Source organism: Ambystoma mexicanum, chromosome 8 (genome assembly GCF_040938575.1).
Source record: "Ambystoma mexicanum isolate Mex_15411 chromosome 8, UKY_AmexF1_1, whole genome shotgun sequence".
NCBI classification, from domain to species: Eukaryota; Metazoa; Chordata; class Amphibia; order Caudata; family Ambystomatidae; genus Ambystoma; species Ambystoma mexicanum.
The window spans coordinates 433,284,045-433,300,595 of NC_090929.1; the positions used below are offsets into that span (position 1 = coordinate 433,284,045).

At 47.1% G+C, this 16,551-nt stretch overlaps 1 protein-coding gene across 4 annotated transcripts in view; it reads left to right on the forward strand.

The window, feature by feature from the left end:
- DFFA (DNA fragmentation factor subunit alpha) overlaps positions 1–16,551 on the forward strand; it is a 175,723-nt gene that overhangs the window by 36,814 nt on the left and 122,358 nt on the right. For all 4 annotated transcript variants that reach the window (XM_069609965.1, XM_069609963.1, XM_069609964.1 and 1 more), the window contains exon 5: positions 3,034–3,223. In XM_069609965.1, coding sequence (XP_069466066.1) covers positions 3,034–3,223 — 190 coding nt within the window. The remainder of the gene's footprint in view (positions 1–3,033; positions 3,224–16,551) is intronic.

The window sequence follows — 16,551 nt, forward strand, 5'->3', positions numbered from 1 at the left end:
CGAGGACGCACAGCAACGCCGACAGGCTCCCCGACACCCAGAAGCCCCAGCGGTGCCCCAGCGCCGACCTCCGCGCCCATCCCGACGTCGAGGTCGCCGCTAGATCCGAGGGCAAAGTCCCCGGGGCACAAGCGTTCCTCCGCTGAAGCCAGCACCAGCCCGCCCTTCGCCCCACCCCGCACGGCAAGTCGAGCCTCGACAACATCAGCAACGCGAGATCGAGCACATCCACTCTCGCCAAGCACGACGCGAGTACAAGTCTCGCCGCCATCGCCGATGCAGCCGGCCCCCCAGACTCCCACAGCAGCCGCAGAGGAAGCGGGCCCGCCACACCGTAAGTCCTCAGAATGAATCACTGCAGTTTTGTCATTGTTGGGAGACATTTTCGTGCGATGCTTTGTGCAGTGCAGTTTGAGACTTGTGTTGCAATGTAGACGGCATGTAAACAACATCGCCAGTCCTCGTCACATCCGTTAAAACACAGTCAGGCATTGATGAAACTGCCCCTCTACACGTGTTAGGCGAGTCATCCATAACCATTGTAATTTGTGCGTTACTGGCTTTACTGGCTTGACTACAGTCAGAGGGAAAGGGGAAGGGGGCACAGGTTCATCTGTAGTTGATGTAGTTGATACACACGAAAAGTAACGACTTACTTTGTTGGCCGGTCCGCGCTGGATGAGTACATCAGTCACAGAACTGCCCACTGCAGCACCTTCACGCTTCTTTTGAGCGCGGGTCCTTAAGACTGGTGATAGTGATGTAAAATCCGACATCTCTTTCTGCGGAACTTAAGATCTCACCAACTCGCCCAACAGCCAGAGAAGTTCACCGCCCTTCACTTCACCAGGCTTAACGCCACAAGGGTGCTTGAGGCGGCCTTAAGTAGTCAGCTGACCCTCAGCTGCTACAAATGTTAAAGGCACACGCACCTCAGGTGTAGAGATATGCTCCAGGCTCCAGTGGAAACCGCAGTAATATCTTTCCAGCAGATACTCGCCACAGCCCAACAGCCAGAGAAGTTCACCGCCCTTCACTTCAGCGGGCTTAACCAACGTGCGCCATATTGATGGATCTATGTGATCACTGCACCGCCCGCAACTGCGACGCCGAAAATGCCGGCGGCAGTTACGGTGCGGGGCAGTGATCATATGGATCACTGTGCCCCCTCCCACACCCCAACACAAACACACTTACCTTTAGGGCGGCACACTCTACGATCCCTGCAGTGTCAGCTCATCCCACTAACATGGGTTGGAGCTGATGCCGCAGGGTGCCTTTCATTACTTTTTGCGAAATGGTAAGCGGGGAACACCCCCGCAATCCCCGCCCCTCTCCCCCCACCCCCCATTACTGTGCCCAGGAAGAGCAGGGGACACCTCCGCAACCCCCGCTCTGCTTGGGCGCAGTAAATGTCACCCTCATTTTGTGCACCTCCAAAGTCGCAATGACTGGGCGGTGCACAAAGGAGGGCGACATTTTTGTACAATACCATATTGATGACTGGAGGTGGCGGCGAACTGGACGCGATATTGCAATCTCATATATATCAAGTGTAGTTAATTATTAATGGGATGTAATTTTTAGTGTTATTTTTTGTATAGAACTGATGCATATGTAGTGGGATTTTGTGAATCCATTCAAACTTTGCAGTTAGCAGTTGCATGATGAATTTTAGACAGCTGGGACATTCTGGTTTCGCAGGCTTGCGGGTTGACTGAGGAATCATCCAGTAGAAGGTCAGCCATCAAGAAGGCTGTAGTGTTTGGTGGTTTAACAGTTCAGCAAGGAACAGATGTAATCTTGCCTATTGCATTGAAGTCGCGCAGAGGGGTTTGACCATTTGTTTTGGCCGGTAATAATGATGTTGCCCGAGGCCAGGGTGTCCATGTTTAATTGTTTTCTCAGGGTGAAACTAGAGGCTGTACATGCTGGAGTGGTGGTTCCATAAATTAGAATGGGGGTCATTACGAGGTAGCCATGGTGCTATTAGCACCATGGCTACCCCCATACCCCATTCCGGGTCCGGGTTCACGAAATAGGGACTTACCGGGTCATTCCAACCTTGGAGGATCCGGTAGGTCCCCATTCCGGGAACCATTCCCCATTCCCATTCGAGCCCCCATAGGGCTCAATGGGAATGGGGATGGAGCTAATAACGGTACCGCAATTTGCAATTTGCGGTACCGTTCTTGGCTCTGAAGTCCCTTAACGGGTCCCTTACATAACGCCTGGTAAAACCAGGTGTTAAGGAAGGGACCCGCTAAGGGACCTTGGAATAGGGTGGTAAGGGATTACCGGCACCGGTATCCTGACCGTTGCCGGTAATCCCTTACCACATACCTCGTAATGACCCCCAATCTTTTAAGAGGAGCCAGGTGGCTGGGGTGGATAAGATCACAATCGGTAATTCAAAGAGAACCTGTTTGTTCAGCCCTTCCTCGTATTGCTAAGATATCTGAGCGGACCATGTTCAATGACACTTAAGGTTAAAGGGCTTTAGGCCAGTTGTTACTAAGTAATGAATTCTGCTATATGTGAATGTTGTATTGTGCCATGATGTCACAACCTACCACGGACCAATCCCCAGCAAAGGCAGATTTCGAACACTATCAGAAGATGGTAGTAAGGATTGTCGATGACCAATGAGGGAGAATTAATTGAGAAAAGATGGAACTTCTTTGTAAATGTTTTGTCCAATCATGTTTGAGGGGTGGTGGTAATGAAATATCTGGAAGTGTTTTCTGTTGCTAAACTGTATCAATTGATGTGGTTCGCTGAGACTCTGGTAGTTTGGTCCTACAGTACCATCTAACTGCTCCCTGGACTTTTGTTCAATAAACTTGCTTTACATACAAAATGCGCACTGGTTCCTCAGTTGGTGGACCTGGTTTGGGCTAGGGTAATTTGGGGCCTGCCCCACATGATATAAAACAGTGCAACCTAGACAATGGGGGTCAATACCCAAGAGGCACAAGACTAGAACAGATGACGGGCAGAGCAGCACCTTCAAATAACCTTTTCTCCCTCCAGTTGCTCACAGACATACCATGTCACGAACTTGCAGAAGAGATGGCCGAAAGCCCAAACAAGGTGCGTGTCCTGCAGGACACCCTCCAGCGGCTTTTGGATCGCAGAGAGGATGAGCGCCAATCCAAACAGCTCCTACAACTCTACCTTGAGGCCTTGAAAGGTGAAGGCACTGCAGAACCCATGGAAACAGGTAATGTAATATTAATGATTTGTTCTTGTATAGCACGGCCGTGCCAGAGACAATGCAGAAACCCAGCTGCCCTCATATAGAGGCCAATGCTTTACTCTTGTAGCTATCTACCCTTGGATGACTTGTGTATGAATTGGGGTTCGGCAGAAATATGATTGTTTTTTCTTTAGACAGCCTGTACAGTTTTCTGCTTAAAATGTACTTCTCTTGCAAATAAATGTGGTGAACTGGTATGACATAGCAGTTAAGGAAGGAGCGATCCAATTGCTAATTCCCTTTAGGGACTAATGCCATTGGATTCTTTCCTCCCATGGGTTCCTCATCTATGATATCCCTATCCCAGCGCAGCTATTCTCTCGAAACAGATCCGCCACAAGGGGGCACAACGCAGCTCTGCCCGATGCCTAGATGTGCCCCGCACTGGACATGACGTTGTGGTTTGTATATATAGCTGCATCGCACCCTTAGTTCCTTTTTTCTGCGCACCTTGTTTGCTACTTGTAAACGCACTCATTAAGCTTTTATTTTTCTAAAACAACGCCATGCCTACTTCATTGAAGACCTCGGGATTCAAGCCGACTGCGGATGGTGACCAGCATATGTGGGTCTCGAATCTGCACTGGTTTTGTCTATACTACTTGAGCGGGGACGATGACATCCAAGTTGCAGGTCATGGCAGTCCAGGCACCAGAAGGCCCTCCGATGAAAGGTGGTGAAAATTTGACATTCGTCCTCCGGGCAAAGGGTGAGACTCTGTGGTAGAGGTCGAACGGAACGATGCTCTGAAGAACAAGAAGCTCCACAAAAGAAAAAGAAGCAGCAGCATCAGAAGAGTTCCCCCTCCCTGAGTGAGTCCTCACACCGACATGCGTCTTCCTCTTCAAAGAAGAGGCACCTCTCCAGGGAGTCCCCTGAGCATCCGGCGCAGGTACCTTTTCCGACCCAATCCTCCATGCCGGAGGAATGGGAGAAAGTCTGCTTGATAATGTTGGACATCTTCGCTAAGGTGCCGGTCGCTCCGGCCTCAGCACCTGTGGCGCAGGTGACGGCGCTGTCCACTTCAGCGACGACGCCCCAGGGGGTCCCACTGCGTCTGTTGTGACCGCCAGGGTCTCTTCTGGGGACCACTCCTGCACGCCTATGGGCCCGGGTCCTGGCCTGCCAGAGACTGAGGTCTCTCGGCACGGTCAGGCCCGCCTTCAGGAGCGGTGGCAACAGCATTGGCACTGACTGGCGTCATGGACACCGCAGGAAGAATCCGTCACATTCCCTATGCATGCCTTTATGTTAAAGATGTATGGCATCTATGATGAAGAGGGCAACCAGGTCCCCTTTGGGCTTGAATGGGTTCTACCAAGGTGAGGGAATTACTGGAAGAATTCTTCAGGGAAGGTGAGGATGTGCTGGGCCTGGCACATGACCTGCAAGGGGTCAGTGGCCTCAACACCTCCCCAAAGGTGGACATTTTGCAAGCTCCAACCCCAAGAAAGCCTCAAGCCGCTTTCCACTATTTGATGGCTAATGTGGCCCGTACTCGTCCAGGTCCAAGGTTCAGTATGAAATTTGTGAGATTCTGGGCGATGTCCCAAGAAAGACACTCCTGCCCTTCAATGTGACAGTGGGGGCCGCTGTATTGGAAGTGTGGGAGAAACCTGCCTCTGTTCCGTCAGCGGACAGGGATCTGGTGAGGAAACACTGTCCCGCTCCATCGGACCCAGACAGTCTTTCCTGCCATGCTTCCCCTGAAAGCCCTGCGTTGGCTAGCCTGAAGACTTCTACTTTCCCGTCCCTTCCACCAGACAGGGAGACAGTAAGAAGTTTGACGTATAGTGCAAGAAGGTGTTTGCGTCGGGCAGTCTTGCACTGCAGGCCATGAATACCTCTTAATGCCATGGCGAAGTTTCCTTTGGCCTCAGTATGTCCCAGAGGGAGAGATGAGGGATGGTTTCCTGTCCCTCAAGAATGCAGTATGCCACATCAGGAATGGATACGACGGACTGTGTGGTCAGGTCCATGGCCACTAGCACAGTGGTCAGACACCACTCTTGGTTGAGTCAGGGTTTGCAGCGGACTTTCAGACCAGGCTATTGGATATGCCTTTCAGCGTCAAAACCTTTTTGGAGCCAAGGCTGACAATGTACTCCAGAAGGTCCAGTCGTCTAGAGCAACTGCTAAGTCTTTGGGGCTAGCAGTGCAACAGCCTTCCGCAAAGCCGTTATCTCGGGCACCATTTATTCCCCCTTCTACGCCTTTGCCCCAAGGGTCAGTCTGCCCCATGAAGAGGGCAGGGCAAACACTTCCTGAGAAGTAGAGGAAGGGGTACCCAGCAGGTTCCCATTGCAGCAGCCACTGTCCCTGCTGTACCCCAGGGCACATGGACCTTCAGGATGCCTATTTCTATGTGCTGATGCATCAAAAGCAGTGCAACGCAGGTTTGAATCCCGATCCTGCGCTTAGATACCACTTGCTGGTATTAAGCACGTTCTAAATGAACAATAAAACTATTACCAGTTCAAGGATCTGGCATTCGGTCTTTCCTCGGCTCCCAGGATTTTCACAGAGCTACTGGCAGTAGTAGCAGCTCACCTCAGGAGGGAGGGCATTCATGTCTTTCCCTACCTAGACAAGTGTGCCGTCCAAGCTCGCTCCCCGGATCTGGTACATGTACTTTTGCACAGCTTGGGCTTTTCCCTGAACTTCAAAAAGCCTCAGGTTTCGCCATACAAGTCTCTCCGATTCATCAGGGCAGTCTTGGACATTCGCCTGGGCAGGGCTTTCCTGCCCGAGGATCGAGCTGTGAACATCTTTAGATGTCCTCCAATTCCAGGAACAAGTCCCAGCCTCTGCTCTCCTTCAGGGCCTTATGCATCCTTGTGGTGCCCAAGGCGAGGCTGCGCATGAGATCACTTAAGTGACTTCTCAGTTGCAATAATACTTAATGGTCACCAGATCTGCTATGTATAACTTGGCCCTTGGTGACGATAGTCACGGGTGCATCTCTGACTGTTTGGGGGCACTCGCCTGTCGCACCTAACAGTGAGCGGATGTGGTCTCCCACAGAGTCTTGGGAACACATCAACTTTCTGGAGCTGAGGGCAATCGGGGTGGCCCTGGTCACTTTCCTTCCCTTTGTAAAATGCAAGACTGTGCTGATCCTGACGGAAAAAACAGTGGCCTTACACTACCTCAACAAACAAGGTAGTGTGAGGTCCTGGCCTCTGTGCAGAGAAACAATGCAACTGTGTTCTGGACTCTGTAGAACGGTGTCTCTCTGACAGAGTCTCATCTGGTCAGACGAGAGAATGTCACAGCGGATGCCTTAAGCAGACAGACCTCAGACCCCACGAATAGGAGCTCTGCCAGGAAGTTCTAAAGGAGATATTTGCCGTTTGGAGGACTCCTCAAGTGGACCTCTTCGCCTCCAGTGTCAACAGGAAGTGCGAGCTGCTGTGATCCGGGGAATTTCTGCGTCTGGATCTTTGGGGGACGCATTGACGGTTGAGTTGAATTGCGACACCCTTCATACGTTCCCAGTGATCCCTGTCATTCCGCTGGTTGTCTGGAGCCTGATCACTTCAGGCCGGGTGCAGAAAATGAGGCATCGAGAGTTGCTTGACATGTCCACCTGCCCTCCCTGGTGACTTTGAGGAGAGTAGACTAGTTCTGATAATCAGAGGACCGGTACCTTCACCTGAACCTCAGCAGCCTCAACCTTCTTGCTTGGCTGCTGAGAGACTGCAGTACAAGGAGTGGGACTTGTCGGACAACATCTGCATGTATGTGCTCCTTTCCGCTTGGAGGCCTGCTACTAAATCAGTTTATTCCTGCAGGTGGTATACATTTTCAGCTTGGTGCTGGAATAGGGACCTGGATCCTTTATCCTGTCCTATAGTCCCCTAATTGGATTTTTTTGCCTAGGCCTGCAGATTGGTGTTGAGGGGTTACCTCACCGCTATTTTGTTGTTCAAGAGGTCCCCAGAACAGGGCTTTTCGGAATCGCCACTGTTATGCAGTTCTTGCAGGGCTTGTGTAACCAGTTTCCTCCCCAACAGTTTGTGGTTCTGGCATGGGATTTGAATTTAGTTTCAAAATTTGTTATGGGTGCCCCGTTTGCGCCCCCTTCATTCCTGTTCTATTAGGTTACTCACCCATAAGGTGATTTCCCTGGTTGCCATCACTTCTGCAGGTGTTGTCTGTTTTACCTCCATATTTGGTAATTTCCAACAAGGTGTTGTTGAGGGGCGAAACCCTCCTTTCTGCTGAAGGTAGTCTTGGATTTCCATCTCTCTCTCAGAAGATCCATCTTCCTGTGTTTTTTGTTCCACCTCACCCTTCCAAGGTAGAGGATCAATTTCATCGGCTGAACCCAGTCCGGGCCCGTAAGTTCTACATCTCTCATACTAGAGAGACTGGGAAAGATGACCAGCTTTTCCTTGCTTACGCTGGTACTTCTGCTGGCAGGGCTGTGACCAAAAAAAAAGACTCTTGTGGTGGGTCATTCACTGCATTTCCAAATACTTTGATCTGGCTGGGAAGGATGTGGCTGAGGGTATTGGAGCTCCTTCTCCCAGAGGAGTGGCTGCCAACTCTGCCCTTCTGAGGGTAGTCCCTGTGGTTCACATATGCCAGGCGGCAATGTGGGCATCTGCACACGTTTGCTAAGCATTACTGCTCTGATTACTTTGCGGGCCAAGATGTCTGTTTTGAAAAGGCAGTCTTCCAGAGTTTACTGTTTTAGATGGTGTTTTGGTTTCCTCCCTCCTCCAGATAACACATTACTTTGGAAGTCTGTCATAGATGAGGAATCTGTGGGAGGAAAGAATCCATTAGAAGAACAAATTACTTCTTGGTAATGTCCTTTCTGATGGATGTTCCTCCTACGGATTCCTCCCCGCCATCTCTACCTGCCAGTCTTTGCGGGAAGCTAGCACACCATCAGTTCTACGGTCCCTTGGATTCGGAGTGCTAGGGCAAAAAGGGTGGAACTGAGGTCACTGAGCACAGTGCCACTATATATACTAACCCTGACGTGCTGTCCGGCGTGTAGAGGCTTTGGGCAGAGCCAACACAGTTCCGCGCTGCACCCCCCTGGTGGCAGAAAAGATTCTGGAGAACACCTCCGTAGGGCTAGGGCTATCATAGATGAGGAATCCGTGGGAGGAACATAATCAGAAAGAAAGAACATTACCAATAGGGGAGTAATTTGTTCTTTTGAGGAAGAAACATGTATGTTTTTCTTTTGCCTCCGAAGAAGAGCTGCTTGTCATTCTTTCATTCTTGAAAGGAAGCATGCATGAGCTAAATGTCCCCAACTGAACTATATGCCCTCACATCTATGTAGACATCTTGCTATGCATGTTAATCCATGTATGAGTATGGTGTAAAAAGTACCTTCTATGCTGGCTGAATCATTCTTTACTAGATTCTGCGACAAATCCCCGGACGTTATTACTTTTCCCCTAGGGGCAGCCCCTTTCCACGAGGCCAGGGAGGTGAGGCTGCTACCCGATTGTCCCCCTGGGGTGGTACTCAGCGGTTCGATCTCACGGGTAGGGGGGCCCCCCTATGGGATAAGTGAGAATCTAAGGAGAACTTGGTATCCCCATAGCCCACATAACCCTAACAAGCCTTCCTCTCTAACCCCCTACATCACCATCCCTCGTGTTCCTATCTGTTTCCTTAAAACCAGTAAGGTTGGGAGCACTGGGACAAGTAAGAATCCAACTGACTCACTAGGAGTCCTCAAGATCAGTACTGAGATGAGGAAGAGGTGCCTAAGCAACTCTGTGAATCATACTGAGCAGTCTAGTCTTTGTGGACTAACTATTGGCCAAGACACGTGGGAACTTCAAACGCATTGAGAGATCCTTCTCAGAGGAACCGAGATCTACGGAGCCCGTGGTCAGGAGCAAAGCAAGCAAGGACCAGCCGCGTACCCGTCGTCAGAGATGCTCTGGAGAGCCATGGTCAGGGCCATAACTGAAAGAAAGACGACAAAGTGCCAGCTGATTGAGAGAGTTGGAGAGCTGGAGAGCGTGGTCTGCTTGGGACGTGACACCCAAAAGCAGGAAGCCGCAGCAGAGCCCACATAGAACTCTAATGCAGGAGGAGGTCTCCAAACGCAGGCAAGATACCCAGAAGCAGCTGATGGAGACCGGAGAGCAACCAGAGGAGGGTTGGGAAACCGGGAGGCTTGCTGGGAACCCTGAAAGACTATGCTGTAGTGGGACACTGGTTGGGGACCCACATCCAACAAGGAGTGTCCTCCAGAACCATCTTCTTCGTGGCAGTCCCTGGGAACGTGTAAGACCTGGGCTGCCCAGATCAAGAGAGCAATAAGCCAAATGGGGTCTGGGACCCAAGAGTAAGAAGACACAGCTTGTCTGGGACCCAAAAGAGAAGGAAGCCAATACCCCAGGGGTCTGGGATCAGACAAGAATACCGGGCAGGATAATGAAGCGGGTACAAAGCCAAAGTGGTCTGGGACACAATGGCAAGAAACCAAAGGGGTCTGCTACCCAAAAGAGAAGGAAGCCAATACCACAGGGATCTGGGACCAGACAACAAGAATACCGGGCAGGATAGTGAACCAGACACAAAGCCAAAGGGACCCGAAAGCAAGAAACCAAAGGGGTCTTGGACCCAGGAGAGATAAGCCAATACCACAGGTGTCTGGGACCTGACAACAAGAATACCTGGCAGGATAGTGAACCGGTTAAAAAGTGTAAGAGTCAGGAAGAGCCAAAAAGGAATTGGGATCCACACCCAATAACAAACTACACACAAAACCTTTGTCATAGTTTAGGTGCATGGCAGGATAATGAACCAGGTAGTCTGAACACGGTGAGCATTGTGTAAAAGACATGGGTAAGGGAGACCTATCCCCTGGAGTTTGTGGACATTGTAAAAAGGAATCGGGAGGAGGGGGTCCTTCTCTTGATGTTGTGAAGATACGAGACTCTTTGTTTTGTGCCTTATTGGAACTACATTCCAAGGAACCTTTTTTGCGAAGCTTGATTTATATCCCTTAAGAACAACATTTAATTTTGAGTCACCCCAAAGTGTACCTTCGGCTATCATCCCGCAGCAAGAAACCATTCTTCTGAATCCAGAAGACCCACCCTTTTCTTTAGTTGTGTGTGTTCATAGTGTATGGGTCGGAAATATGTTATGGATGCAGGACGGTGGACTCTTTGCTATAGACTGACATCCTGACACACTCTTTTGTATTATTTGAGGCGGGGGACTCCCCTCTTGGAACTAGGGCCAGACAGGGATTTCTTTTTTATTTTACTACCAATAAGTGTATAGCCAGAAACATGCCTCCAGTGTGCCGTTCTCCTCCTTCCACACCCTTACAATTCCTTAAGGACACTTATAAGCAAGCCTCAATGATTCATCTTGTGAACTGGCCTGGAGAGGGTAACATTTTGAAGCTGCACCTCATTCATCCTTCTGTTTATGATTAAATGCTATTTAGTGAGTACATATTTATTTTGTATGACTTACATAGGAAGCCTTAAGCACATAGTGTTTCTAAATGCTGTATCCACCTGGGAAAGCCTTATTCCACTGGCGTGGTCTAGCAGCAGGGGAATACAGCATTGCTTTCTGGGTCTCCACCAGTACGGTGCTGTATGCATTTAGACATTAGTGGGAGGTGGCGAAGGTTTGGACCTTAAGTCTTTTTTCTTTATGTGCAGGTTGTCTTTGCTTACCTCATAACATCATTCTGCACCCCCCTCCAATGCTTGGCAATGGGGTTAGCACAGTGTGTGGTGTGGAAAAGGGACTGTGAGGGGACGAGGATGCATACACAACATGAAATTCTAGATGGCGATCTATCAACCACCTATGAACACTCGTTCATTTCAACTCGGAGTTCTGAATTGACATAGAAAGCTTGGGTTTCTCTGGTTTCCAAAAATCCCCTGGTAGGGGCATAGATGGGAACTGGTAGTAAAGTATAGCTTATGCATACACATCAGCACATGTTATGTTAATTAGCTTTTATACTGCACATATCCCCACTGTAGTGGTCTTAGAATGCTGATACCTTGTCTCTGAACTGTGACCACACCCAGGATGCAAAGCAGACTGTGGTCTGTGGGGGTGAGAAGCAAATGAGGTTAAAGGTAAGCAGGAATTGGGAACAGCGGTCACGTGCCCAAAGTAATAGCTACAAAACAGGGCAGTACTTCAAAATTAGAAAGCAGGTATTTAGAACAGAGTGTCTAAAACGGGGATCCCCCAACCTTTGGTGGGCAATGAGCAACACTTGCTTGTCAAATAAAATGGTGGCCAATATTCATACCTCAAAAGAACATGTTGGTCCTCATTACGAGTCCCATGGTGCAATAAAAAAGTCGCAATTATTCTGTTACCAGGTAAATCTGGGTGGTGCAGACTGCTACCAATTGGGTTTACTGCTTACTCCTGTAGTCTTAATCTTTTTGCAGTGTTCCCTAAGGGAACTGCACAGGATTCTGCCTAACTGTCCTCATTATGAGTCCCATCATGCAATAACAAAGTGGCAATTATTCTGTTAATGCCACATTTTTTGTAGTAACGGATTTATTGCAGTTTTTACCGCACCGTCTAATTCCGAGTATGAAAGAACAGTGAAGGATTCACCTTAAAGCAAAAAGCTGGCAGTGAATTCTCGACTTATCCTTCAGAAATTGGTACGGTGGCGAAATTACTGCTAGCATTAATTCTGCCAAAATCCACATAGAGTGCTAAAGTATCCAAAAATGGTGATTTACACCACCCTTCCACCACTCTTAATCCTATGGTAAACCCACATGACCGATTTGCGGTAACTGTAAATGGGTTTGGTGGTAATTTTCAGATTTACGGCCAAACTCGTAATGAGGACTATTGTATTTCAGGTGATGGCAAAATGATTATAACAGAATACATTGAATACTGTACATGGAACCAATTAATGTCCAGCAATTAACAGTAAAAACTAGGTGAGGTGCAAATCTAGACCAGCGTGATTTTTTGCAATGACTTAACTTATTTTGAGATTAAGCTGATGTTTAAAAATGATTGTAAGAGGCAAAAGGGAAGTTTTTAAGCACACAGGACCATTAACACTGGTCAAAACGAGTAGGATTTAAAGAACGATTTTCTGAGGCTTTATTCCTCAAGGAGTACTTGGGGAAATGTAGTGGCAAAAGACATTTGTAAGCACATTAGGCCAGTAATGTTAGTCACAAATTGGAGCATTAAGAGACCACTGTATATAGTGGATTGTAAGTTGTACTTTTTGATATTTAGAGGAATGGATTTGCATTTCAATAAAAAATTATTAATTGTAAGCTCGATTGTAATGAATTTAGGCAATGTATTTAATCATGGACTATTTAGCATGCATCTTGCTTATTTTCCCATTTAACCAAATGCCAGATGGAAAAAATATTAGAGGATACAACTTTTTACTAGGATACTGCAGAGTATAGAGCATTTCTGACAAATATATGTGATGACATCAAAAAAACCTTGCATGTACGAATTAGGCAAGTGCACGTGATTTAATGATGGAAGGTTTGGCATGCATGAGACCTATTTCTCAATTTTCCAAACAATAGCTGTGCAGATGAACAGAAGAGGACAACTGCTCATCAGAACACAAACATGGGCATGTGGGTGATTTAATGTGGCCTTTGGAGTAGGGAACATTTTAACAAATAACGTGAATGGTGGCTATAAACACAAACCATGGCTGTACAAAGAAGCCAATTGGAACCTATGTAATTATGGACAGTTTGGCATTCCAGCCACTATTATGCACTTGACAAGCTTCTGTTAACAGCCCTATCCCAACCTACTGGAGTGCAGAAGGGGAGGCCTACTTGATTACAATGGGTGCTGAAAGATAGATATTCAGGTTTGATGACCAGCGGCCCTTGAAGGAAGATAGCAGAGGTGACCCACAAGCCCCCTCCCACCCCAGAGATTGTAAATTTGATTTGCAGTGGAATTTGACCATAGTCCATTTCGCTGTGAATCTGTTTTCACTTTAGCCAAACAAATCAAATCATGCCATACTCCATGCCTCCCGAGCCCCTTCCCCTACTTACCTTTTTTCTCCCCGCCGCTTCCGTTGCTTCTCCTTCATCCCTGCGGCACCAGATCTGTCCCTCTGACATGGGTCGGATCTGACGCTGCAGGGTCCCTTTTTCATTTATTTAAAAAAAAAAAAATCTTTAAGAGGTCGGGTGCGGGGAACACCTCTGTTGACATTATAGTGAACAAGGATGCAGGAGACAACCCCGCAGCCCCCGCTCTCTTGTTCACTATAATGCTGTTCGAATGGGAGATTTGATCGTAATGGTCGTATTTGAATAAATCTCCCATTCAATTTTTTTCAGTCCGCATGGGTATTACCTACATTTGAACCCGCAATGAAAAGGCACTAAAATAATGGACAAAGCTCCTAAAGACTGAAAAGAGATCCAAGAGGGGAAATTTCATAAGTCAGCTGTGACATAAAGAATTCTGCAGATTACAGTTCAGATTGCAGGCACAAGGACTGCCTGCAGAGCCACTGCAGATAGAAAGATGAAACCAGCAATGCAGGCAAGCTCAGATAACGCTGAAGTTGGTGGGCAAAAGAACAGGCTGGTAGCTCAATATTGACCCTTCGGGAGGGGTCAGCGAATGCTCCAGTCGGGACTATGCACTTCAAGGCAAGCCAAGGGACATTACAGCACGGTGGCCACTTCTATTCGAGATCTACCTTGTCCATGTGCTTCTAAGGCAGGTGTCTGTGTTACAGAGCAAGAGGAACAGACTTTCTCAGTCGGGTCAGAGGAGGAAATAGCCTGAAGCAGGTTCCTTCAAGGTGGTATGAAACACAGCTTCACCTTCAGGAAGATCAAGAGTGCAAGAGAAGCCTTCCAGCACGATCCATTGTGCCAGTCCTGTCCCAGCTATATCAGGACATGGTTCCAGGTAGAAGTCAAGTGAAGGGACTAGGGACTCCACGGCCATACTCGCGCACAGTTTTGTGCAACCCAGCCCTCCAGTCAAATGTGAACCTTTCAAACATTTGCTGGGTTTCCAATTAGGGAAAGCCAGCCTCACTACCGTTTCACCGACACACAAAAAGGGATGGGGTTGATGTAGCTGGCACACCCTCACTCAGAAAATACTGGATTCCTTTCATGCATAGGGCCTTTTTGAGCTCTGATTAGAGCTGTTGTAGGCATAACAGCCAACATTTCTGTTTCTGCTGTGAAACGCAAACAAGGACCACAAAAACATGGCTTAGTCACAGGGCTTTAAAAACACTGAGTAGTCATTTTCTCCTGTTCAGAGAGCAAATGGCTACCAGAGCAGTATAAAAGCCACAACATGTTGCAAACAAGAGGTATATAGCTGTCACAAGCCTGGTACAATGATCTTTCTAGGAAACCTCACTCGTGGACACAGTGGAGTACTTTTGCAGCTCCCTGGCCTGGGTAGACATATAGCCTACCAAGACAGCATGTTTTAAAAATGATTGCTGCTCCAGTGAAGCTTCCCATTGGGCCTAACTGAAAAGAATGAGATCTGAAAACCAAAAATCCATCGAACAAATAATCAAAGTAGGTCCAAAGAAACCAGAAATGGATTTCTACCTCAACAGCTATTCATCTACCATTCAATATATTATTTCCAGGTTATTCCCTGATAAACCGATGTACTGAATTTAAGGCAATATATTAGTAGACAGGTGCCTGGTTAGCTTGGCCGCAACATTTACCAGGAGCTAGTTTTAAATCGCAAGGTCAACTGGTACTGTAAAACTACCGCTCTGTGTATAGAAATGAGGCATTCAGTAACATATGAAAGACATTTAAATCATAATGGGTTCATATATAATGGTTACGCTACAATAGTTGGCATTTCATAGGGAAGTTAGATTTGAGGCACGTTATGTACTAGCTCCTCGTCCGTCCCCAGTGGTAGCTCCTGCTTACTAAGAAATATCCAATACTCGAGACCTGCATTTAGCTCCTGCTCGCCACACCTCTATTTCGATCCCTGTAGAGGGAGGGAGGGAGGGATGGTTGGGAGCAGGTGTTCAAATTGTAACATTCAAAGATTCCTACATGCCATTTTTAGATTTCTTTTTAGATGTATTTTTGTGCCAATTTCCCCTGATTCCAATGAACCACCTTTTTAAGGCTTGATGTCAAGTCCTCCTTTATGTTAAGTTTGGGTTACATTGTCTGCTAGATCAGCTACACTTGTATGTGATTTAATAAGCATTAATGCTGTAGCCATAGTCTCCCGGCACCGAGGAATGTCTGAGTGAATATATCGCACTATAGCCATGCCTGGGCTTTCAGACCTTGGTTTGAGGGAGGAATGTAAGGGGATGTCTTGAGAATAGGTGGGGGAAAATCAGAAATGATAAAGACATCATAGGAAGAGAGGAGGGAAGAGACAATAAGGTGGGGTGGGTATTGCTATGTTTAAGGTTGGGCGCAGTAGACTCAACTTATCTAGTTCGAGTGGGAGGAAGTAAAGAATATTACAGATGTAATGTTGAGTTTCCTGTAACTTTACGGTTCTGTTATACATAGCAGATCTGGTGACCTTTAAGTATTATTGGAGGCCATACTATTGGCTGCATGAAGAGCTTGAAATTACTGTCTAGTATTTGCTTAAACTTCTCAAATCCACTCAACCAGAGAAACCTTCTGGAGTTGAGACGGGCCTTTGAAATCTAAGTCAGAGAGGACTGTAAGAGAAAGGAGTGCAGTGGTAAGGGAAGATCGGAGTCCAGTCCAAGCAGTGTGCCATACCCTGCTGCCAATATAAATAGCAGCAATACAGAAATGATGGTGTTTTAGCGGGGAAGAAGGATTTTTATAGGTAGTATTTAAATAATGGCAAGCAGGAAAATGATTTCAAATCTTTGGAGTTGAATACAACCTTTACCTAAGTCGGAAACTCTCTTAAGAGCCCAGAAAATGGCCCCTTTTTTTTTTATTCAAACCGTTGTTTTATTAGTTCGATCAACAAACTTTTACAACTTTTTTAAAATATATTTAGAATATATTTTCTTCTTATTGAACATTTAAAACACTTTTTTCTATTTAATAGTTTTCCATTTGCTATAGCCCATTGGTTGGGTCTATTAGAGTTCATTTCTAATATTATATTTTCAACATATATAAGCAATTCATTAATTATGCATCGTTAAAAATCCTTATATTTCCATATTATTGCTAGATCTTCATACAACAAACATTCATATCAAATTGTAATACGACAAAAATTCATGCATAGGCTTAGAGAGCTGGTATAAGGTGTAAGGTTACACAAAA